The sequence below is a fragment of the Salmo trutta genome, chromosome 31 (assembly GCF_901001165.1).
Source record: "Salmo trutta chromosome 31, fSalTru1.1, whole genome shotgun sequence".
Lineage (NCBI taxonomy): Eukaryota > Metazoa > Chordata > Actinopteri > Salmoniformes > Salmonidae > Salmo > Salmo trutta.
Window position 1 is genome coordinate 35,674,599 of NC_042987.1, and position 24,615 is coordinate 35,699,213.

At 39.2% G+C, this 24,615-nt stretch overlaps 1 protein-coding gene across 1 annotated transcript; it reads right to left on the reverse strand.

The window, feature by feature from the left end:
• Positions 1-507: 507 nt before the first annotated feature.
• On the reverse strand, positions 508-19,527 carry LOC115170114 (uncharacterized). The gene is given in 6 exon segments (XM_029726412.1): positions 508-3,561; positions 3,710-4,936; positions 5,975-6,028; positions 6,449-7,150; positions 7,372-7,425; positions 19,482-19,527. Coding segments are annotated over 6 exon segments (4,089 nt in total). The 5' UTR covers positions 19,513-19,527; the 3' UTR covers positions 508-1,540.
• Between the last annotated feature and the right edge of the window lie 5,088 nt (positions 19,528-24,615).

Consider the following 24,615-nt stretch of genomic DNA (forward strand, 5'->3'; position numbering starts at 1 on the left):
ACTAGGAAATATATACTAGGATCATACATACTAGGACATACATACTAGGAAATATATACTAGGATCATACATACTAGGATCATACATTCTAGCATCATACATACTAGGATCATACATTCTAGGATCATACATTCTAGGATCATACATTCTAGGATCATACATACTAGGACATACATACTAGGATCATACATACTAGGAAATATATACTAGGATCATACATTCTAGCATCATACATACTAGGATCATACATACTGAGAATGTGTCATCTAATGCAGTGTTTCCCAATTCCGGTCCTCAAGTACAACCAGAAGTAGGACCATATTTCTGTGGCCCACAGACAAGTACACCTTATTCTACTTGTCATCTAATCATCAAGCCCTTGACAAGTGTTAATCAGGTGTTTTTGTCCGGGGCTACAATAAAAATGTGTGCTCTTGGGGGTACTGGAGGACTGGGGTTGGGAAACTGATCTAATGCCCAATTGCGTTGTTTACTGCCATACATTCATTTTGGTACAACACGTCCCCTGATCTTAATTGCAGCTGTTGTCAAACACACCTGGGTCTGAAAAGATAACTCTCTTCCACGATAGCATGCAGTGAATTCTTAGCCGAAATGAGAATGACATTCTAGCATTTAAAACATACACCGTGACCGAATACCCACACTTACGGTCTACATAGTAGGCTTTTTGTGTATGTGAAAAGAGAGTTTTATAGTATGTTGAAATTTCAAACATCGAGTATGCTTAAATGCCAGGATGTCATACTCATTTGGCATTTCATCTATTAGAATTCACTGCACCCTATTGAGGAAGACAATCGTCTTCTCACAAGTGTGTTTGACAACAGCTGGTAATCAGAATAGGGGACACACTCTACAAAAATAAACCAAGGGAGCGGGACAATCGCGATTGCGCATTAGATGAAGCCTTCTCAGTATGGATAAGTATGTTGACATTTGTTGCTTTCTGAATGTGTTTTTACTAAACGGTACGTTCTATCTAGTATGTAGTATGATTAGTACACAGTATGTCGTTTTAGTAATTAGTAGGCAAGACATTTCACATAGGCTACTATATAACTTTCTATTTTTGCATACCCAAACAGCCTACTATTTAGGAAGCAGGCACTGGTGTCCGGACTCTGCCAATTTTTCTGGGATAGTACAGGTGAACATTCTGCACATTTATAGTTATCGTTCTATAGCTATAGCAGTTTAAACATGTGATTTACAACACTGTTGTTAAAGGAATGTGGAGCAAAGATCTTAATTTTATACTATTTCAGCTTTTACACTATCTTCATCCTCCTCCTCATCTTCATCATTACTGTCCAGTAGGTATTGACATTTTATGTACTATGTTGTATTTACATACAGTATATACATATTCATTTCCATCAGTAATGTTGTTAGGGGGTGCATGTTATTACTATTTTAAAACTAAATATCATAGGGAAAACCCTTCAGTCTCAGAGAGTTAAGCCTTATTTGTATGGGACAAGTATAACTAATGCACATTGTCATGTAGTTAAGACTCTCACTGCATAGTACATTTGTTCACCACTTGTTTAGCGATTCCCTTTACCGTTGTCATGTTTTCTATCTCTTCTTTCTGTTTTTCCTCCAATTCCTTCATTTTATCAGTCAGTTCTTTTTCATCATGACCATATTGATTCTTTAATTCATCAGTCTCCTTTTTGTGCTTTTGTTTTAGTTTCTCCTTCTCTTCTTTATCTTGATCCAATAGTTTTTGGAAGTCATTTTCATATTTCTCTTTAAAGTTATTAATTTCCTCTGCATGTCTTCTGGCCTCTTGTTCATATTTATCCATAATTTCTTTTATTTCCCTTTCATGCTCTGCCCTCATTTCCTTCAATTTATTCTCTTCTTGTTCTCTCCTGACTTTATCTTCCTTCTCCTTCTTCATTTTCTCTTCTTCCTGCATTTTTTTGATTTTTTGCTCCTCCTCCATTTTTCTATTTTCATCCTCTTTTTGTCTTCTTTCCTGTTCCTCTCTACGTTCTCTGTCCCACTGCTCTTGTTGCATTGTCATTTTGTCTGTCAACTCTCTCCTCTTTTCTTCAAAGTCTTTTTCTATTCGTTCTCTTTCTTTCTGCTCGGTTTCTCTCCTCTGCTCTTCTGATCCCTTCATCTTTATTCTATCTTGTTCTCTCTCTCTTTCAAACTGCTCTCTCAATCTCCTCTGTTTTTCCTCTTGTTCTACAAGAGTTTCTGCATCCCTCTTCCTCTGTAGCCTTTCTACTTCCTGTTGTCTGTCTCTTTCTTTCTTCAACTGTTCCTCCCATTCCTCTTTTTCTCTACGCATGACCTCTTGGAGTTCTGTTTGACCTTTCTCTGCTTCCTCTATTTTTCTTTGCCACTCTTGTCTTTCTTTCTCTTCCTTCTTTCTCCTCTCATCCTCTTCTTTCTCTCTCCTTTTAATTTCTTCCTCCTGTTCCCTTTTTAGTTTATCAAACTTCCTTTCTTGATTTTGAAGCTGTTTTTCTCTGTCTTTCTCTTCTTTTCTCAGTTTTTCAATCCTCATTTTATATTCTTCTTCCTTTTCTCTTTGGAGGTTTTTCAACTTTATTTCCTGAGTTTTTATCTCTTTTTCCATCTTCTCTTTTTCTGTGTCCCATATTGCTTTTTTCAACTTTTCATCTTCTTTCCTTGTTTTGTCCTCCAACTCTCTTTCTTCCTTCTCTGCTTTCTCCTTTTCTACATGCTCTTTTCTAATAGCTTCCTCTCTCTCTCTCAACATGTTTTCTCTCAGCTGTCTTTCCTCCTGAACTTTCAATCTCTCCTCTTCCAACTTTGATTTCATCTTTTCCATGTCTGTTTCATGGTTGACCTTCAGTTTCTCCATGTCAGCCTTTATCTCCATCTCTCTCTCCTTCAGTATTGCTTCCTGTTTTTGTTTAATGGCTGCCTCTGCCTCCTGGAACATCTCATTGGTGTAGAAACTGCCCTTGTTCATGGACACCATTTTGTTAATCTTCTTAAGAAGCTCAGTGACCTGTGTACGGTCTTCTCCAATTCTGTTGTTGAAGACATGGACTCTGTCTCCACAATCTCTGATCAGTTTTTTCAGTTTAGCACTCTTGCTGTTCCCAATGTAATCTTCAATTGATTTATCTTTCAAGTCATCGCCTCTAGTAAACAGAACTAAGCAGAACATTCCAGCCCGTGGACCAAAGGTTGTCTCTATGAGGTCCAAAGTGTCCAGCTCCTCTTGTGTGAATCTCCCGATACTCAACACTATGATAAACACATGGGGTCCAGGAGCTGACAGGGAAACACATTTCACTATCTCTTGCTGAACATCTTTATTAGACAATGTTGTGTCAAAAAGGCCAGGTGTGTCCACCACAGCAACCGTTCTTCCATCAACTTTGCCGACTGCCTTCTTGCAAACCTTTGTCAAGGAATCAGTGCTGGATTCAGACTCAAATTCATCTCTACCCAGGATAGTGTTTGCGGAGGCGCTCTTCCCATTTCCAGTTTTCCCAATCAGCACCACCCTTATGCACTCTGTGCTGGAGCACTCCATTTCAGCACCTACAAATTAAACAATAAATGATAAGAAATGAAGGTTAATTACTGCATGAACTGATATTGAAATCAACAAGGAAGGTTCATAGTGTTAAATCATTGTTTTCCCAACCACCCCCCAATATTTGTTCCTCCCTGTGTTCAACAAACTCACCTGGTGACATGTTCCTGATTCTCTCCTCTAAATCCTTGATTCTTCTGTTTTGGTCCAGTTCTGATTGGTGTTTAGCCTCCATGTACATGTACAGAGTGTAGCAGGTTCTGTTCTGATCCATCATTTTGATTATTTCTGCTACAAGTTCTGTCGTCTGCATGGCATTATCAATCTTCAAAGCATCAAAGATTTTATATCGCCCTCCGCATATCTTGATCAGTTGCTTTGTGTCTGCATTTTCTTACACAAAGTCAACAGCAGTTTTATCAACTGTAATGTAATCCTGTCTAAACAGGACCATGATAAAGTCATTGACTCGTGAGCTGAGAATCTTCTGAATGGTCTTCAACTCTCCTTTGTCTTCATCAGTGAGTGGACCCAAAGGTACGACCAGGAGGAAAGCATGGACTCCAGAGTCACAGAGAGAGACACAGTGGAAAGTCTCACGCATCACTTCCTCCTGAGTGAGAGATGTTCCATACAGAGCAGGCAGCTCGATGAGGGTGACCGGCCGACCACACACCTCTCCTTCTCTCTTCACACACACTGAGGAGGAGCTGGACTTTGGACTGGACTCTGTCTGACCCAGTATGACATTGGCTGTAGAAGTCTTCCCAGCTCCTCTTCTGCCACACAGAACCACGTTCAGTCTCTGAGCCTTTGGTGTCATGGTATCATGTGTCGTCTCTTCATTGGAGGTGAGGTATCTCCATTCATTCTCCTCTACCATCTTTTCTATCTTTTCAGTTAACTCTTTGTGGTCACTTCCTTGTTTGTACATTTCATGATGCCTTCCTCCACATTGTTCAATCATTTGTCTCAGATGAGGATTTCCTGTGACTCCCTCGTGAGTAATAATCACCATTGAGTGCTTGAAGGCCTCTTTACCAAATATGCTCAGGATCAACTTGAATGTGTTTCTGTTCTTCTCTGTGAACTCCTCAGGCTTCAACACCAGCAGGACCCCATGAGGCCCAGGAGCAGAGAGGGACTTACAATTCTCCATCTCCTCCATCAGGGACCGCACAGTCAGAGGTAGAGCAAAGAAGTCTGGAGTCTTTACAACAGTAACAGACTTGCCATTCACCTCCCCACTGGCTGAATCACATGGCTGTTTATATTTGAAGAAATAAGCAGGCCTAAAAGCTTTTTTCTGTAGGATTATGTTACCCACAGTACTCTTCTTGTCATCACTCCTCCCCAGAAGCAGAATCCTGAGTGAAGACACTGTAAAACACATGTACAAATTCATTAATATAAGGATATGCATATAAGACATAATGTAATTGACCTGTTTACCAAATGTTCACACTGGATGATTGTCCCTGTTACAAATTAATAATGTTTTTCTCCCAATGCTTGTGAACAAAAAGCTTGACAGTAGTAGTCAGTAATATTGTGTGAGTTCAGTTCCAGCATTTTATTTTGCACAGTGATTCATTCCCCTGGTATCCCTCACATTGTACGCCAAAGCACCATGTTTAATGGCCACCATAGAGCCCCACAGTGGAGGTGTCATAATACCCAGAAAACCTAGAGGTCATACAGGGAAATGGTTCCAATCGTTTTTCCACCATTAACTTTTCCAATAAGGGATTTTAGAATCACTTAAAATAAGAGCTGTGTTTCGTGTAGGCTTAGGTAAGAATCTCTGGATTAACTATCTAATGTTATCTACATGTAGTAATGAATAAATTGGCAACATTTCTTTAAATGGACAATTCTGAGAATTGTCTTGTGCAAGTATTAAATAAGTATTAAATAGTTTTGCATGATGTCTACATTGATGCTAATTAGCATTTTCGAATCTGAGAGTAAATAGAGCCAAATATATTGATAAAAGGGGGAGGGGGTCTATAAAGCACATCGCTGCACTAAGCAGCACCTCAAAAATGATCTCTAAATGTTGAGCGACATTTCTCTTTGTATCCTCCAGAGGGAGCAATAACCTCAAATTGATAGATGCTGTAGGTTTATGAGCTGTGAACTCATACCACATTCTAATTTTTAAAAGTATTAAAACAATGACATGAGCATGATACTAGACTATAAAGTACAGTAGGACCTCAGAGATACAAACACATTGGAATGGAGATCGGCAGAATATTGAAATGGACTTAAGTGACAGCTTTTGTATCATATCAGGATAGACATTTTGAAAACAGAAACAAAAATAATGAAAATGACAAATCCTTCTGAGCCGTAGCCTCCCTCATAAATAACAAATAGTTACATTATGGTGTATAACTACTGAATTTTACCCACATTTTTCATGACTGCTTGATGGCTTCCATCTTTCTTGCTTAAGTGATACCAATCCTGAAAAAAAGTTGACACTATTAATTTCAGTGACTTCCTCTTTGCAGTCCATTTAAACCATTCTTTTAATTGCTATATTGTATTTACTTCGCCACCATGGCCTATTTATTGCCTTTACCTCCCTTATCTCTCCTCATTTGCTCACATTGTATATAGACTTATTTTTCTACTATATTATTGACTGTATGTTTGTTTTACTCCATGTGTAACTCTGTGTTGTTATATGTGTCGAACTGCTTTGCTTTATCTTGGCCAGGTCGCAGTTGTAAATGAGAACTTGTTCTCAACTTGCCTACCTGGTTAAATAAAGGTGAAATAAAATAAAAATGTTTTTTAAAAACAGTCTTAATGAAACAAAAGTTAATTGTCAGTGGTATTCAATGTTCATCTCACAATAAGTTGTGCTCTCTGTATACCTACCAATTTCTCTATTTTTCTCCCATTTGTCCAATAGTGCTGATTCACCTTGTTCCAAAACATTTTTTTCTAGTTCATCTTCAGAGCAAGATTTGAGACTTCCATCAGTTTTACTCCTGTGGACTTCCTCTTTCCCTTGTACAATGTCACTTGAACTATCTTCAAATAGCTCACAGGTGAGATAGTCTCCTCCATTCTCCTTTACAATCCTGTCAACATCTGCCATAAGTTGAGTGTGGTCACTGAGGTGCTGCCTCCCTCTACAGTCTCTGACCATCTGATTCAGAGGGTGATCCTCATCCATGTGTCCCCTCTTGTCTTCATGAGTTGTCAGTACCATTGAGTAGTTAAAGGACCGATCACTGAGGGTATCTAGGATTGTCCTGAATCTGTCTCCCTCTTCCTGTGTGAACTCCTCAGGCTGCATCACCAATAGGAACACATGAGGTCCCGGGTCAGACAGAGTGACACACCAACGCAGATCCTCTGAGAGTTTGTCAAGTGAGATGTGAGGATCTAACAGGTCTGGAGTGTTGATCACAGCTATGTGTCTTCCCTCCACCTGACCCCTGGCTCTCTCACAGTGGTTTTGTACATATTTGGAGTCAAATGCCCCTCTGTCCAGGATGACGTTTCCAACAACACTCTTCTCAGAGCCATTTTTGCCGAGCAGCACAATCCTTATCTCTGTAGGACTTTCAGACACTGTAACATAAACACCACCACAACATTATTTAAAATGTCTGCTGTAAAACATTGTTTAAAATGTTGACACTAACATTTTGGTTTGCTTTTCTTTCAGGATAGCACCGTGAAGATTATGCACCATATTACAACAAAACAACATCAATATACAACTCTTCAATCTAGACAGAGAAAAAAAATCCGTTTTAAAAAATCTGCTTGATATTTTATTAATCACTCACTCTTTGGGGGCAATAGTTCCATACTGCTGCGTCTCTGGGCCTCTGGGTTCGAGACTGAAAACATCCAATTAACAAGCATCAGTATTTTGTAAAGATGTTAATGTTGATTGAGTTGAATGTGTGTGATGCAGTGCAGTATTACATGAGCGATTTAAAGACTAACTGAAATCATTTTTTGAAAATCAAAAAGGAACAATTATAACCACAAATAGGTGCAAAGTGGCATAAAAAAAGTCAAAGTCCAGGCACTCGTGAGAGTTTGAAAATTAAAAACCCACTAATGTATGGGCTAAAACACATATCAGCTCCATCAGGTCAGTATGGGATAAAACATTATTAAATACACCAACACATATCAGCTCCATCAGGTCAGTATGGGATAAACCATTATTAAATACACCAACACATATCAGCTCCATCAGGTCAGTATGGGATAAAACATTATTAAATACACCAACACATATCAGCTCCATCAGGTCAGTATGGGATAAACCATTATTAAATACACCAACACATATCAGCTCCATCAGGTCAGTATGGGATAAAACATTATTAAATACACCGACACATATCAGCTCCATCAGGTCAGTATGGGATAAACCATTATTAAATACACCAACACATATCAGCTCCATCAGGTCAGTATGGGATAAACCATTATTAAATACACCGACACATATCAGCTCCATCAGGTCAGTATGGGATAAACCATTATTAAATACACCAACACATATCAGCTCCATCAGGTCAGTATGGGATAAACCATTATTAAATACACCAACACATATCAGCTCCATCAGGTCAGTATGGGATAAACCATTACACCAACACATATCAGCTCCATCAGGTCAGTATGGGATAAACCATTATTAAATACACCTACACATATCAGCTCCATCAGGTCAGTATGGGATAAACCATTATTAAATACACCAACACATATCAGCTCCATCAGGTCAGTATGGGCTAAAACATAATTAAATACACCAACACATATCAGCTCCATCAGGTCAGTATGGGATAAACCATTATTAAATACACCAACACATCAGCTCCATCAGGTCAGTATGGGATAAACCATTATTAAATACACCAACACATATCAGCTCCATCAGGTCAGTATGGGCTAAAACATTATTAAATACATCAACACATATCAGCTCCATCAGGTCAGTATGGGATAAACCATTATTAAATACACCAACACATATCAGCTTCATCAGGTCAGTATGGGATAAAACGTTATTAAAATACACCAACACATATCAGCTCCATCAGGTCAGTATGGGATAAACCATTATTAAATACACCAACACATATCAGCTCCATCAGGTCAGTATGGGATAAACCATTATTAAATACACCAACACATATCAGCTTCATCAGGTCAGTATGGGATAAAACGTTATTAAAATACACCAACACATATCAGCTCCATCAGGTCAGTATGGGATAAACCATTATTAAATACACCAACACATATCAGCTCCATCAGGTCAGTATGGGATAAACCATTATTAAATACACCAACACATATCAGCTCCATCAGGTCAGTATGGGATAAACCATTATTAAATACACCAACACATATCAGCTCCATCAGGTCAGTATGGGATAAAACATTATTAAATACACCAACACATATCAGCTCCATCAGGTCAGTATGGGATAAACCATTATTAAATACACCAACACATATCAGCTCCATCAGGTCAGTATGGGATAAAACATTATTAAATACACCAACACATATCAGCTCCATCAGGTCAGTATGGGATAAACCATTATTAAATACACCAACACATATCAGCTCCATCAGGTCAGTATGGGATAAACCATTATTAAATACACCGACACATATCAGCTCCATCAGGTCAGTATGGGATAAACCATTATTAAATACACCAACACATATCAGCTCCATCAGGTCAGTATGGGATAAAACATTATTAAATACACCAACACATATCAGCTCCATCAGGTCAGACACCCTGATTCCCCTCTTAGAACACCTGTGGTTCATGTGGAATACTTGAAGTGCTCCTGCTACTTTCTTCTGAAATAATTTTTTTGTTGAGTAGCTATGTAGGTTTTTGCTAAGCTAATTTAATGTCATATCAACATTATTGTGAACAATTGATCAAATAATTCATAAAATATTGTGCTGGTTACACTTCAAAATCAAATTGCAATTATTTGCATCAGCTTTTCGGGTATTCTCAAGATGATGTATTTTTAGGTATAATATATTTAACTTTCAATGTTTCTCAAACACTAATATATTAAGTCCAGCATAAAACAATGGCTAAGATCTAACTTAATTGTATCAAATCCAGAACTGTTATTGTACATTAGATCTACTTAATCTTTCCCAACGGTTTTGCTATCCGTTCATCATGATCCATTGCACAACAAACTGTTTGATAGTAATATACAAATGTGCTTTTCTTTCTTCAAACATGCATACAACATTGTGTAAAAGTATTGTAATGTAAAAAATATATATATTACCCGCAATTCTCTGAAAACAGTTTTTACAGTTTACAATTTCCACCAAGTGGACTAACCCTATAGGCGCAATGCATAGAGTGTTGGCCTTTCACGCCAGTGACCCAGGTTCACTTCCTTCCCCTCCCTGTCGTTCGCTACATTGGTGTCAGAAGTGGAATGACAGCCGTAAGTTCATCGGAGTTCACAGCCCGGACATGTGAGGGGACTGACTAGCTTCCCGTTTGGAGGGGGCAGTTTAGCGAGTCTCGATAAATGTGCCACATTACAATTCCCACATCTGTCTGACAGTTATCAGAAATTATCACAATGCAATACTTCTTTATGATCTTCTATGTAGGACGTCGGAGTACAAAAATTGGTTAACCACCTTACAGAGGAACTAAATTTAATCTTGCGTAATACCCACGATACAGTCGCACCCCTAAAAACAAAAAAACATTTGTCACAAGAAACTAGCTCCCTGGTATACATAAAATACCCGACCCCTGCATCAATCTTCCAGAAAATTGGAACGGAAATGGCGCTCCACCAAACTGTAAGTCTTACGACTAGCTTGGAAAGATATTACTGTGCAATATCGATCATCCTATTTTTTCAAACTAATTGAGGAAAATAAGAAAAATCCAAAATGTATTTTTGATTCTGTCACAAAGCTAACTAAAAAGTAGCATTCCCCAAGAGAAGATTCACTTCAGCAGTGATGAATTCATTAACTTCTTTGACGAAAAGATTATGATCATTAGAAAGCAAATTACGGAATCCTCTTTGAATCTGCCTATTTCTCCAAAGCTAAGTGTGCCTTAGTCTGTACAACACTGCCAGGACCTATAATCAATGGAGACACTCAAGTTTTTAAATCCCATCTCAACACAACAATCATGAAAATAGTCATAGCCTCTAAACCTTCAAGCTGCATACTGGAGCCTATTCCAACTAAACTACTGAAAGAGCTGCTTCCTGTGCTTGGCCCTCCTATGTTGAACATAATAAATGGCTCCCTATCCACCGGATGTGTACCAAACTCACTAAATGTGGCAGTAATAAAGCCTCTCTTGAAAAAGCCAAACCTTGTCTCAGAAAATCTAAAAAACTATCGGCATATATCGAATCTCCCATTCCTCTTAAAATTGTTTGGAAAAGCTGTTGATAGCCCATCGTAGCACTGAGACTGCACTCGTGAAGGTGGTAAATTATCTTTTGATGCCGTCAGACCAAGGTTTGGCATCTGTCCTGCAGCTATTGACACCATCGATCACCTGTCACGACTTCTGCCGAAGTCGATGCCCCTCCTTGTTCGGGTGGTGCTTGGCGGTCGACGTCACTGGTCTTCTAGCCACCATTGATCAGTTTTTTCATTTTCCATTGGTTTTGTCTGGTCTCCTTACACACCTGTTTCTTATCCCAGTAATTACATGTTGTGTATTTAACCCTCTGTTTCCCCTCATATCCTTGTCGGTGATTGTTTGTTATGTTATGTACGTGTTGATTATGTATCGGTGTGCGACGGGTTATTTTTTTACCCAGATTATTTAGTATGTTGGTTTTGTAGTTTGTTTTCTTTAATAAATACTCCATTTTTAACCACTTTGGTTTCTCCTGCGCCTGACTTCCCTGCCACCTACATACACGAATTCTGACATCACCACATTATTTTGGAGAGACTGGAAACCGTAATTTGTCTACACGGATAAGTTATGGCCTGGTTTAGATCTTATCTGTCGGAAAGATATCAGTTCGTCACTGTGGATGGTTTGTCCTCAAACACATATCAATTGTAAGTTTCGGTGTTCATCAAGGTTCTGTTTTAGGACCACTATTTTCACTATATATTTTACTTCTTGGTGATGTCATTCGGAAACATAATGTTAAATTTCACTGCTATGTGGACGGTACACAGCTGGACATTTCGATGAAACATGGTGAAGCCCCAAAATTGCCCTCCCTGGAAGCCTGTGTTTCAGACATAAGGAAGTGAATGGAATACATGTTTTTACTTTTAAATGCAGACAAAACTGATATGCTAGTTCTAGGTCCCAAGAAACAAAGCGATCTTCTGTTGGATCTGACAATTTAGCTTCATGGGTTGTACAGTCTTCTCAAATAAAACTGTGAAGGACCTCGGCATTACTCTGGACCCTGATCTCTCTTTTGACAAACATATCAAGAATATTTCAAAGACAGCTTTTTTTCCATCTTCGTAACATTGCAAAAATCTGAAACTTTTTGTCCAAAAATAATGCAGAAAAGCGAATTCATACTTTTGTCACTTCTGGATTAGACTACTGCAATTCTCTACTTTCCGGCTACCTGGATAAAGCACAAAATAAACTTTCAAAATACATTTGATTGATTGACTGTGCGGCTTGTGAGCAAAACAGTCTAAGCTTTTCATTATGGGGTCATAACAGTCTGTAGCTTAAACCGTTCAGTTTAGAGACGTTTTCGTGAGAAGAACCGTTTTCAGGATGTTGTCTTGTCTCACAAACTCTGTTGTAACGTAGCTCCCGTCTACCGCAGAGGTGAATGGCTGCTATGGGCAGATCCAGAACAAATAGATGAGGCAATTACACATCCAGGAAGTCTGTAGCTCAAAACCAATGACTATATACACTACCGTTCAAAAGTTTGGGGTCACTTATAAATGTCCTTGTTTTTTAAAGAAAAGCAAAAAAGAATGTCCATTAAATCAACATCAAATTGATCAGAAATACAATGTAGACATTGCTAATGTTGTAAATGACTGTTGTAGCTGGAAACTGCAGATTTTTTATGTAATATCTACATAGGCGTATACAGTGGTTCCTCCTTTAAAAGTTGTGTCATACTGCGGCACACCTTGCGGGCTGCTGCAGCATTCTGTGGAACGTTATCTATTTGTCAGCAATTTCTTCTGTTAATGCAAGTTTTTGCTAGTTTGACCACCAGAGGGCATCTTTGAGAAGCATTTGATAGTCTTTCATATTGCAGGAACACGGGAGACCGACAGGGAGGAAGGAGTAGGCTGTCCTTGTAAATAAGAATGATTCCATGTGTTATTTCATAGTTGTGATGTCACTTAATTTCCTGCCTAGCAACAGAGATGTAATGTTTAGCGAGAATTAGGAGACTCCACCCAAACTGGGGTATATATATTACCACTATTTGAAATGTGTCTTTGTCTGTTCAGCTGTTCGGCCCTTTGGGGTGAATAAACTTGGTTTAAGCTTTCATAGTGTTTGTCGAGTTCTTACTCTGATATTTAGAACCTAACATAACCAACCTCTAATCAGAGAGGTCCGGGGGGCTGCTTTACTGACATCCATGTCATCGGCACCCGGTGAGTGAGTGTTGTTGGGGGGTTAACTGCTTTGCTCAACGACAGATTTTGCCACCTTGCTGGCTCGGGGATTCAAACTAGCAACGTTTCGGTTACAGGCCCAACTCTCTTAAACAGCCATCACAATGCGGCTTCCACCCGGTTACGTAACCCTGCACCTTAGTGGTAGCTGCCCCATATATATAGACTTGAAATCACTGGCCACTTAATAATGGAACACTAGTCACTTTAATAATGTTTACACATTTTTGCTTTACTCATCTCATATGTATATACTGTATTCTTTTCTACTGTATTTTAGTCAATGCCACTCTGACATTGCTCATTTTAATATTGATATATTCCTTAATTCCATTATTTGACTTTTAGGTTGGGTATATTGTAGAGGTCGACCGATTAATCGGAATGACCGATTAATTAGGGCCGATTTCAAGTTTTCATAACAATCGGAAATCTGTATTTTTGGACGCCGATTTGGCCGTTTAAAAAAAAAAATGTTTTACCTTTATTTAACTGGGCAAGTCAGTTAAGAACACATTCTTATTTTCAATGATGGCCTAGGAACAGTGGGTTAACTGCCTTGTTCAGGGGCAGAACGACAGATTTTTACCTTGTCAGCTCGGGGATTCAATCTTGCAACCTTACGCTTAACTAGTCCAACGCTCTAACCACCTGCTTCACATTGCACTCCATGAGGAGCCTGCCTGTTACGCGAATGTAGTAAGAAGCCAAGGTAAGTTGCTAGCTAGCATTAAACTTATCTTATAAAAAACAATCAATCAATCATAATCACTAGTTAACTACACATGGTTGATGATATTACTAGTTTATCTAGCCTGTCCTGCGTTGCATATAACCGCTTAGGTACATGTTGCTCCAACCATAAACATCAATGCCTTTCTTAAAATCAATACACAAGTATATATTTTTAAACCTGCATATTTAGTTAATATTGCCTGCTAACATGAATTTCTTTTAACTAGGGAAATTGTGTCACTTCTCTTGCAACAGAGTCAGGGTATATGCAGCAGTTTGGGCCGCCTGGCTCGTTGCGAACTGTGAAGACTATTTCTTCCTAACAAAGACAGCCGACTTCGCCAAACGGGGATGATTTAACAAAAGCGCATTTGAAAAAAAAGCACAATCGTTGCACGACTGTACCTAACCATAAACATCAATGCCTTTCTTAAAATCAATACACAGAAGTATAGATTTTTAAACCTGCATATTTAGCTAAAAGAAATCCAGGTTAGCAGGCAATATTAACCAGGTGAAATTGGGTCATTTTGCGTTCATTGCACGCAGTCAGGGTATATGCAATAGTTTGGGCTGCCTGGCTCGTTGCGAACTAATTTGCCAGAATTTTACGTAATTATGACATAACACTGAAGGTTGTGCAATGTAACAGGAATAACGTTTTGTTTTCGAGATGATAGTTTCCGGATTCGACCATATTAATGACCTAAGGCTTGTGTTTCTGTGTGTTATTATGTTATAATTAAGTCTATGATTTGATAGAGCAGTCTGACTGAGCGGTGGTAGGCAGCAGCAGGCTCGTAAGCATTCATTCAAAATAGCACTTTCGTGCGTTTTCCCAGCAGCCCTTCGCCGCAATGCATTGCGCTGTTTATGACTTCAAGCCTATCAACTCCCAAGATGAGGCTGGTGTAACCGATGTGAAATGGCTAGCTAGTTAGCGGGGTGCGCGCTAATAGCATTTCAAACATCACTCGCTCTAAGACTTGGAGTAGTTGTTTCCCCTTGCTCTACATAGGTAACGCTGCTTCGAGGGTGGCTTTTGTCGATGTGTTCCTGGTTCATGCCCAGGTAGGAGCGAGGAGAGGGACGGAAGCTATACTGTTACACTGGCAATACTAAAGTGCCTATAAGAACATCCAATAGTCAAAGGTATATGAAATACAAATCGTATAGAGAGAAATAGTCCTATAATAACTACAACCTAAAACATCTTACCTGGGAATATTGAAGACTCATGTTAAAAAGAACCACCAGCTTTCATATGTTCTCATGTTCTGAGCAAGGAACTTAAACGTTAGCTTTTTTACATGGCACATACTGCACTTTTACTTTCTTCTCCAACACTTTGTTTTTGCATTATTTAAACCAAATTGAACATGTTTCATTATTTATTTGAGGCTAAATTGATTTTATTGATGTATTATATTAAGATCAAATAAGTGTTCATTCAGTATTGTTGTAATTGTCATTATTACAAAAAAAAAAAAAAAGGGCTGATTAATCGGTAACGGCTTTTTTGGCCCCCCAATAATCGGCATCGGTATCGGCATTGAAAAATCATAATCGGTCGACCTCTAGGATATTATGTGTATTGTTGTGAATTGTTAGATATTACTGCACTGTTGGAGCTAGAAACACAAGCATTTCGCTACACCCGCAACAACATCTGCTTAACATGTGTATGTGACAAATAACATTTTATTTCATTTTGATTTACGTCAATGAAGCCAATAGCGGTCTCAGCTCTATTGTCATTGAAATGATGTAGGCCTTATTACCTTTTTAAACAATAAAAAAAGATGTAAAATGACTTGAATAGCCTATGGGAAAAGTGTACAAATGTGTATTCTCATCAGTAGGCTAAGTGACTGAATTGCATCAGAAAAGTATTGGTTCAGGGAAACTCATCAAGTAATAGGCCTAATGTGTGTGTGTGTAGAGAGAAGATCTGCATTGCTTTCAATTGCTTGACTAATGATCATGAGTACTCACCTCAACTTAGCTAACAATTCCCATTCTAATTGTAACCAAATATCCAAACGGAGATTCAGTGAAAACAAAAATCTGACATTGATTTATTTATCAAGATGAGTTGCCATGCTTGTCTCAAAGCAGCTCAATGACGCTGTCGCAATAAAAACGGTGCTTTAATTATCAGTTGGCCATACATGGTAATTCCTTTGCATCTATTATAACCAGTGGTGAAGTGGTATTTTTTTGGGGTAGCCTACCAGAGCACCATTTTTATTATTACCAAGCCATCATTTCTGAATGAAAGTTGGTACCAACATGAAAACTATTGTATAAAATTATTTTAGAATATATGTTACATACAATACTTTTTTGGTTACTACATGATTCCATAAGTGTTATTTCATAGTTTTGATGTCTTCACTGTTAATCATCAATGTAGAAAATAGTCAAAATAAAGAAAGACCCTGGAATGAGTAGGTGTGTCCAAACTTTTGACTGGTACTGTATTTCACTGTGCTGCTGACTATCAGGCAGTGAGAAGGCTGTTACTGAGTGAGTGAGTGAGTGAGTGAGTGGTGGAGAGGGGGAGGGCCGGAGGGGTATGTGTGCTCAAAGTACACTGGTTGAGAGAGTGCTGCAGCAGAGGCAGGTAGGCTACTTAGATTGTTGATTATGGAGACACTCCTTTTCCATAAAACATTAAAGTGCTAGAACTGATATAACAGAGACAAAGCACTGGAAACCTACTTTAGATAAATTAGCTCAGAGGTGGTTTAAAGTAAACTGCATTCTGATGTCCACTGTTCTTATGGATAACAGTATCAAGTTAAGGGTTTTACTCATGCTCAGTTCTGAGGTCTGGAGCGCTGCACGGGTGGGCATTTTTAATTGAAGTTATGGAACTCCCTCACGTGCTTGTGTTATGGGAAAAAGTCCACAATGAAAATTACATTAAATGTGGAGGTGTAACGATCGTCGTAGAGAGGTGACCAAGATGCAGCGTGGCACGTGTTCATGATTATTTATTTAAATCAAACAAACACCCGAACAAAAATAACAAAGGGAAACGAAAGCTCACAGTTCTGTCAGGTACAGAAGCACAAAACAGAAAACAACTACCCACAAAACACAGGTGGGAAAAGGCTGCCTAAGTATGATTCCCAATCAGAGACAACGATAGACAGCTGCCTCTGATTGGAAACCATACCCGGCCAAAACATAGAAATATAATAACATAGAATGCCCTGACCTAACTAAATAGAGAAATAAACCATCTCTCTCAGGTCAGGGTGTGACAGGAGGATGATAGGCTATATTTGCATCTGTTGGCCATCAAGTAGGCTATTCATTTCAATGCCATTGCAGGCTACTGTAGCCTACCATTAAATACGATAACTCAGTTTGTTTTTGTAGTGTTGTGTAATAGGCTACCTGCATCTAGCTCAGAAAACCATGGCAAAATTGAATTGCAATTATAAACCCAGATTTTAGTCAGTATTCTATGCCCATTGAAATAAGTCAATCTCGCAAATAGGCCATTTATAACGGTTTGTAGTCTTAACATCTGTCACATCTGTCACAACTTTCATCACTCAAACTCTCCTGTCGGATTTATCTATAGTTATGCACATGCACAAAAGGGATTTATTCACAATTATAAACTGGGTGGTTTGAGCCCTGAAAGATGATTGGTTGAAAGACATTGGTATATCAGACGTGTACCATGGGAAAAACAAAAACATACTTTTTACTGTTCTAATTATGTTGGTAACCAGTTTATAATAGCAATAAGGGACTTCAGGGGTTTGTGGTATATGGCCAGTATACCACGGCTAAGGGCAATGTCCTAAGAACAGCCCTTAGCCGTGGTATATGGCCATATAGCACACCTCCTCGGGCCTTATTGCTTAATCATAGCAGTCAAAACAAGTTAAATTAACATCCATTGATGGAAAATGATCTGGAGAGTTTAATAAGGGCGATTTATCTTTTCTCTTGCAACATATTCTTAAACTCTCAATAATTAACTTCTTGTTATTTTTTGTTATGATTATTTTTGGTACTTTTTACCCCCTTTTTCGTGATATCCAATTGGTAGTTACAGTCTTGTCCCATCGCTGCAACTCCCATACGGACTCGGGAGAGGCGAACCCTGTACCCATGACCCTTTTCCACATTCCAGACCACGGCACTGCAGCCACAGCCAACTAGCTAGGCCACGGTTACTGTACTATTGTCATCGGCACTCCAGTAAATTAGTTAATGATGGATATTTTAACAGTGATTATCCAACACAGTAAATTTCGCCACCAATTTAACTCCCAACTATGTTGAAAATGTAAAGTGCAAGTCATGCCTATTGATCATTAACTCATGTGGATACTCACTTTATTAACCGTAGCTGTTGAAGCTCTAGCAGGCAGGGGAGGGGCCGTACCGCAGAGTTTCTAAACCCAGAGATACAACATTGCAAGACTTTGGGGAAAGCTTGCGAAGGAGACTATGTGGAACAAGCTGGGGTTTGGGCTTTGAGAAGTTAATGAGAGACGTGAAAAAGTATTCCTTAGTTGTTCATTTTCTCAAAATCTAAAGGCACAACCTAGATTTGAGCCAATGTCTTAAGTAGCTGATCATGTTATTAAGTGACAAACTGACACGTTTTTATTTTAGCCAAAAACGACTTTATATCTAAGGAGTGCCTTTGATTTGACGGCCTGCACATGCGCAGTTTGGCGCGGGACGACCTTTAGACCCAATGACGTGAGCTGAGCATGAGCTTAGCTTGCCATGACATCTCCTACAAGTGTGATCAGGGATTTCTACTGGAGAAGCAGTTTTAGCCCATCTTTATATTGAACTGTCTTTGGCCGTACTATGAGCTAGTGACATAGGGAGTTGCACAACTGAATGCATTCAACTGAAATGTGTCTTCCCGCATTTTAACCCAACCCATCTGAATCAGAAAGGTGTGGGTGCTGCCTAACCTACATTCATCATTTTAATTCCATCTTCCATTTATTATATATCTCCTAACTTTTGCCACAAGCGGAGGCTCTTTGACTGTAGCCTATTGCCGCTTTGATGTATGATTGTCAGCATAAATGAAAACATTTCTCTCTATCTACTGCAGCAGTCGTGTGCGGATCTGTATGGACCCTTCCCGACAAGTCAGTTAAAATTACACATACCCGAGACCTGTGACAATCATATCAGTTCTGACACAGACCCGTGACATTATTTACATTATTAGCATTCAGGTATTACATTTTTATAAACTGGAAAACAATAATATGGCGCCTGCCTGGTGCATTTCTCCAGAACCCCATGTTTCAGATATTTCCTGTAAATGATTTTCCAAAGATACAGCATAGAGATTGTTGTAGGCCATACTAGACGAAGAGCAGTTGCCCAAGATGAGCCAACAAAAAAATATATTTAGCCAGTTCAGCAAATTGAGTTAGAAATGTAGGCCAACAATATGAATGATACGTTACAAGATTTTATTAACATCAGGCCAATATATATATTGTTGAGGTTTTACTGCTCTTACCTTCGTCTCTGAATGATGCAGCGTCCGCCATTTCATCCTTCAAATGTCTGCACTGTGACAGATAAATGTGAAAGTGAAACTTGAAGAAAAACATATTCCTCCTACCTGTTAAAGGGACAATTAGTTTTGTGGAGTTGTGGAGAGACTGCAATCTACATGTTGAATTTGTTACAAACCACTAACTTGAGCATTTGTAATCAGAGTAACAATATGACTGAATGTTCTCCACCTGGCATACAGTGCATTTGGAAAAATATTCAGACCCCTTGACTTTTGACCACATTTTGTTATGTTACAGCCTTATTCTGAAATGAATTAAATATTTTTTTCCCCTCATCAATCTACACACAATACCCCATAATGACAAAGCGAAACCAGGTTTTTATCAATTTTAGCAAATATTGAAATTGAAATATCACATTTACATAAGTATTCAGACCCTTTACTCAGTACTTTTTGAAGCACCTTTGGAAGTGATTACAGCCTCAAATCTTCTTGGGTATGACGCTACAAGCTTGGCACACCTGTATTTGTGGAGTTTCTCCCATTCTTCTCTGCAGATCCTTTCAAGCTCTGTCAGGTTGGATGGGGAGCGTCGCTGCACAGCTATTTTCAGGTCTCTCCAGAGATGTTCGATTGGGTTCAAATCCGGTCTCTGGCTGGGCCACTCAAGGGTATTCAGAGACCTGTCCTGAAGCCACTCCTTCATTGTCTTGGCTGTGTGCTTAGGGTCGTTGTCCTTTTGGAAGGTGAACCTTTCGCCCCAGTCTGTGGTCCTGTGCACTCTGGAGCAGGTTTTCATCAAGGATCTCTCTGTACTTTGCTCCATTCATCTGTCCATCGGTCCTGACTAGTCTGCCAGTCCCTGCCATTGAAAAACACTCCCACCGCATGATGCTCCCACCACCATGCTTCACCGTAGAGATAGTGCCAGGCTTCCTCCGGACGTGACTCTTGGCATTCAGGCCAAAGAGTTCAATCTTGGTTTCATCAGACCAGAGAATCTTGTTTCTCATGGTCTGAGAGTCAATAAATCAATCAATCAATCAATCAAATTAATTTATAAAGCCCTTCTTACATCAGCTGATGTCACACTGTGCTGTATAGAGACCCAGCCTAAAACCCCAAACAGCAAGCAATGCAGGTGTAGAAGCACGGTGGCTAGGAAAAACTCCCTAGAAAGACCTGAACCTAGGAAGAAACCTAGAGAGGAACCAGGCTATGAGGGGTGGCCAGTCCTCTTCTGGCTGTGTCGGGTGGAGATTATAACAGAACATGGCCAAGATGTTCAAATGTTCATAGATGACCAGCAGGGTCAGATAATAATAATCACAGTGTTTGTAGAGGGTTTCTATCTCAAGGCCATCAGACTGTTAAACAGCCATCACTAATATTGAGTGGCTGCTGCCAACATACTGACTCAACTCAAGCCACTTTAATAATGGGAAAATTGATGTAATCAATTTATCACTTGCCACTTTATATTATTTATATTAGATAATGTTTACATAATCTACATTATTCATCTCATATGTATATACTGTACGCCATACCATTTACTGCATCTTGCCATCTTGATGTAATTAGATTGATCACTAGCCACTTTAAACAATGCCACTTTATATAATGTTTTCATAACCTACATTACTCATCTCATATGTATATACTGTACTCTATACCATCTACTGCATCTTGCCATCCTGATGTAATGTATCACTAGCCACCTTAAACAATGCTGCTTTATATGTTTTCATACCCTACAATACTCATATCATATGTATATACTGTACTCCATACCATCTATTACATCTTGCCTATGCCGTTCGGCCATCACTCATTTATATATTTTTATGTACATATTTGTATTCATTCCTTTACACTTGTGTGTACAAGGTAGTTGTTGTGGAATTGGTAGATTACTTGTTAGATATTACTGCATGGTCGGAACTAGAAGCACAAGCATTTCGCTACACTTGCATTAACACCTGCTAACCATGTGTATGTGACAAATACATTTGTTTTGATTTGGGTGCAACAGGTCAGCACCTCAGGAGTAAATGTCAGTTGGCTTTTCATAGCCGATCATTCAGAGTATCTCTACCGCACCTGCTATCTCTAGAGAGTTGAAAACAGCAGGTCTGGGACAAGGTAGCATGTCCGGTGAACAGGTCAGGGTTCCATAGCTGCAGGCAGAACAGTTGGAGCAGTACCCCTCCTAGGGACGGTATGGAAGAGCACCAGTAAGCCTGTGAGTCAGCCCCCATAATAGGGTTTGAGACAGAGACAGCAAGGGCGGTTCGTTGCTCCAGTGCCTTTCCGTTCACCTTCACACTTCAGGGCCAGACTACACTCAATCATAGGACCTACTGAAGAGATGAGTCTTCAATAAAGACTTGGATAGGCAGACCATTCCATAAAAATTGAGCTCTAAAGGAGAAAGCCCTGCCTCCAGCTGTTTGCTTAGAAACTCTAGGGACAGTAAGGAGGCCTGCGTCTTGTGACCATAGCGTACGTGTAGGTATGTACGGCAGGACCAAATCAGAAAGATAGGTAGGAGCAAGCCCATGTAGGTTAGCAGTAAAACCTTGACATCAGCCCTAGCCTTAACAGGAAGCCAGTGTAGAGAGGATAGCACTGGAGTAATATGATCACATTTTTTGGTTCTAGTCAAGATTCTAGCAGCCGTGTTTAGCACTAACTGAAGTTTATTTAGTGCTTTATCCGGGTAGCCGGAAAGTAGAGCATTGCGGTAGTCTAATCTAGAAGTGACAAAAGCATGGATACATTTTTCTGCATCATTTTTGGACAGAAAGTTTCTGATTTTTGCAGTTTACGTAGATAGAAAAAAGCTGTCCTTGAAACAGTCTTGATATATTCTTCAAAAGAGAGATCAGGGTCCAGAGTAACGCCGAGGTCCTTCACAGTTTTATTTGAGACGACTGTACAACCATCAAGATTAATTGTCAGAGTCAACAGAAGATCTCTTTGTTTCTTGGGACCTAGAACAAGCATCTCTGTTTTGTCCGAGTTTAAAAGTAGAAAGTTTGCAGCCATCCACTTCCTTATGTCTGAAACACAGGCTTCTAGCGAGGGCAATTTTGGGGCTTCCCCATGTTTCATTGAAATGTACAGCTGTGTGTCATCCTCATAGCAGTGAAATTTAACATTATGTTTCCGAATGACATCCCCAAGAGGTAAAATATATAGTGAAAACAATAGTGGTCCTAAAACGGAACCTTGAGGAACACCGAAATTTACAGTTGATTTGTCAGAGGACAAACCATTCACAGAGACAAACTGATATCTTTCCGACAGATAAGATCTAAACCAGGCCAGAACTTGTCCGTGTAGACCAATTTGGGTTTCCAATCTCTCCAAAAGAATGTGGTGATCGATGGTATCAAAAGCAGCACTAAGATCTAGGAGCACGAGGACAGATGCAGAGCCTCGGTCTGACTCCATTTAAAGGTCACTTACCACCTTCACAAGTGCAGTCTCAGTGCTATGATGGGGTCTAAAACCAGACTGAAGCGTTTCATGTACATTGTTTGTCTTCAGGAAGGCAGTCAGTTGCTGCGCAACAGCTTTTTCTAAAAATGTTGAGAGGAATGGAAGATTCGATATAGGCCGATAGTTTTTAATGTTTTCTGGGTCAAGATTTGGCTTTTTCAAGAGAGGCTTTATTACTGCCACTTTTAGTGAGTTTGGTACACATCCGGTGGATAGAGAGCCATTTATTATGTTCAACATAGGAGGGCCAAGCACAGGAAGCAGCTCTTTCAGTAGTTGGAATAGGGTCCAGTATGCAGCTTGAAGGTTTAGAGGCCATGATTATTTTCATCATTGTGTCAAGAGATATAGTACTAAAACACTTTAGTGTCTCCCTTGATCCTAGGTCCTGGCAGAGTTGTGCAGACTCAGGACAACGGAGCTTGGAGGAATACGCAGATTTAAAGAGGAGTCCGTAATTTGCTTTCTAATGATCATGATCTTTTCCTCAAAATAGTTCATGAATTTATTACTGCTTAAGTGAAAGCCATCCTCTTTTGGGGAATGCTGCTTTTTAGTTAGCTTTGCGACAGTATGAAAAATAAATTTGGATTGTTCTTATTTTCCTCAATTAAGTTGGAAAAATAGGATGATCGAGCAGCAGTGAGGGCTCTTCGATAATGCACGGTACTGTCTTTCCAAGCTAGTCGGAAGACTTCCATCTGGAAGGGCACCAAGGAATCTTTGGGTTGTCTGAGAATTTATAGCACGACTTTTGATGCTCCTTGGTTGGGGTCTGAGCAGATTATTTGTTGCGATTGCAAACGTAATACAATGGTGGTATGAAAGTCCAGGATTATGAGGAAAAACATTAAGATCCACAACATTTATTCCATGGGACAAAACTAGGTCCAGAGTATGACTGTGGCAGTGAGTAGGTCCAGAGACATGTTGGACAAAACCCACTGAGTCGACGATGGCGCCGAAAGCCTTTTGGAGTGGGTCTGTGGACTTTTCCATGTGAATATTAAAGGAAATATTAGGAAAATTGAGTAAGTTAAACACTATTTACCTTGTAGTTGTTTTTACACATAATTAGTTGTTTAAATTATGCATTCATCGTATGTTGAATTATTATTTAAATTGTATTGGTTGGTGAAGTGAAGTAAAGTACTAATTAAATTCAACTACATTTTTTTATGTCAAAACATTTTCAAGTATAATTGACTAACCAACTGAATCCTTTTTTTACAGTGTACAATTCCCACTAAGTGGATTAACCCTATTGGCGCAATGCATAGGGTGTTGGCCTTTCACGCGAGCGACCAAGGTTCACTTAGCCCAAATAGACAAGGCAAATGACACATCCAGGAAGTCTCTAGCTCAAAACCAATTGCTATATACAGTACAAGTCAAACGTTTGGACACACCTACTCATTCCAGGGTTTTTCTTTGTTTTTAATATTTCCTACATTGTAGAATAATAGTGAAGACATCAAAACTATGAAATAACACCTATGGAATCATGTAGTAACCAAAAAAGTGTTTAAACAAATCAAAATATATTTTATATTGAGATTCTTCAAAGTAGCCACCCTTTGCCTTGATGACAGCTTTGCACTCTCTCAACAAAATTATGTGGACA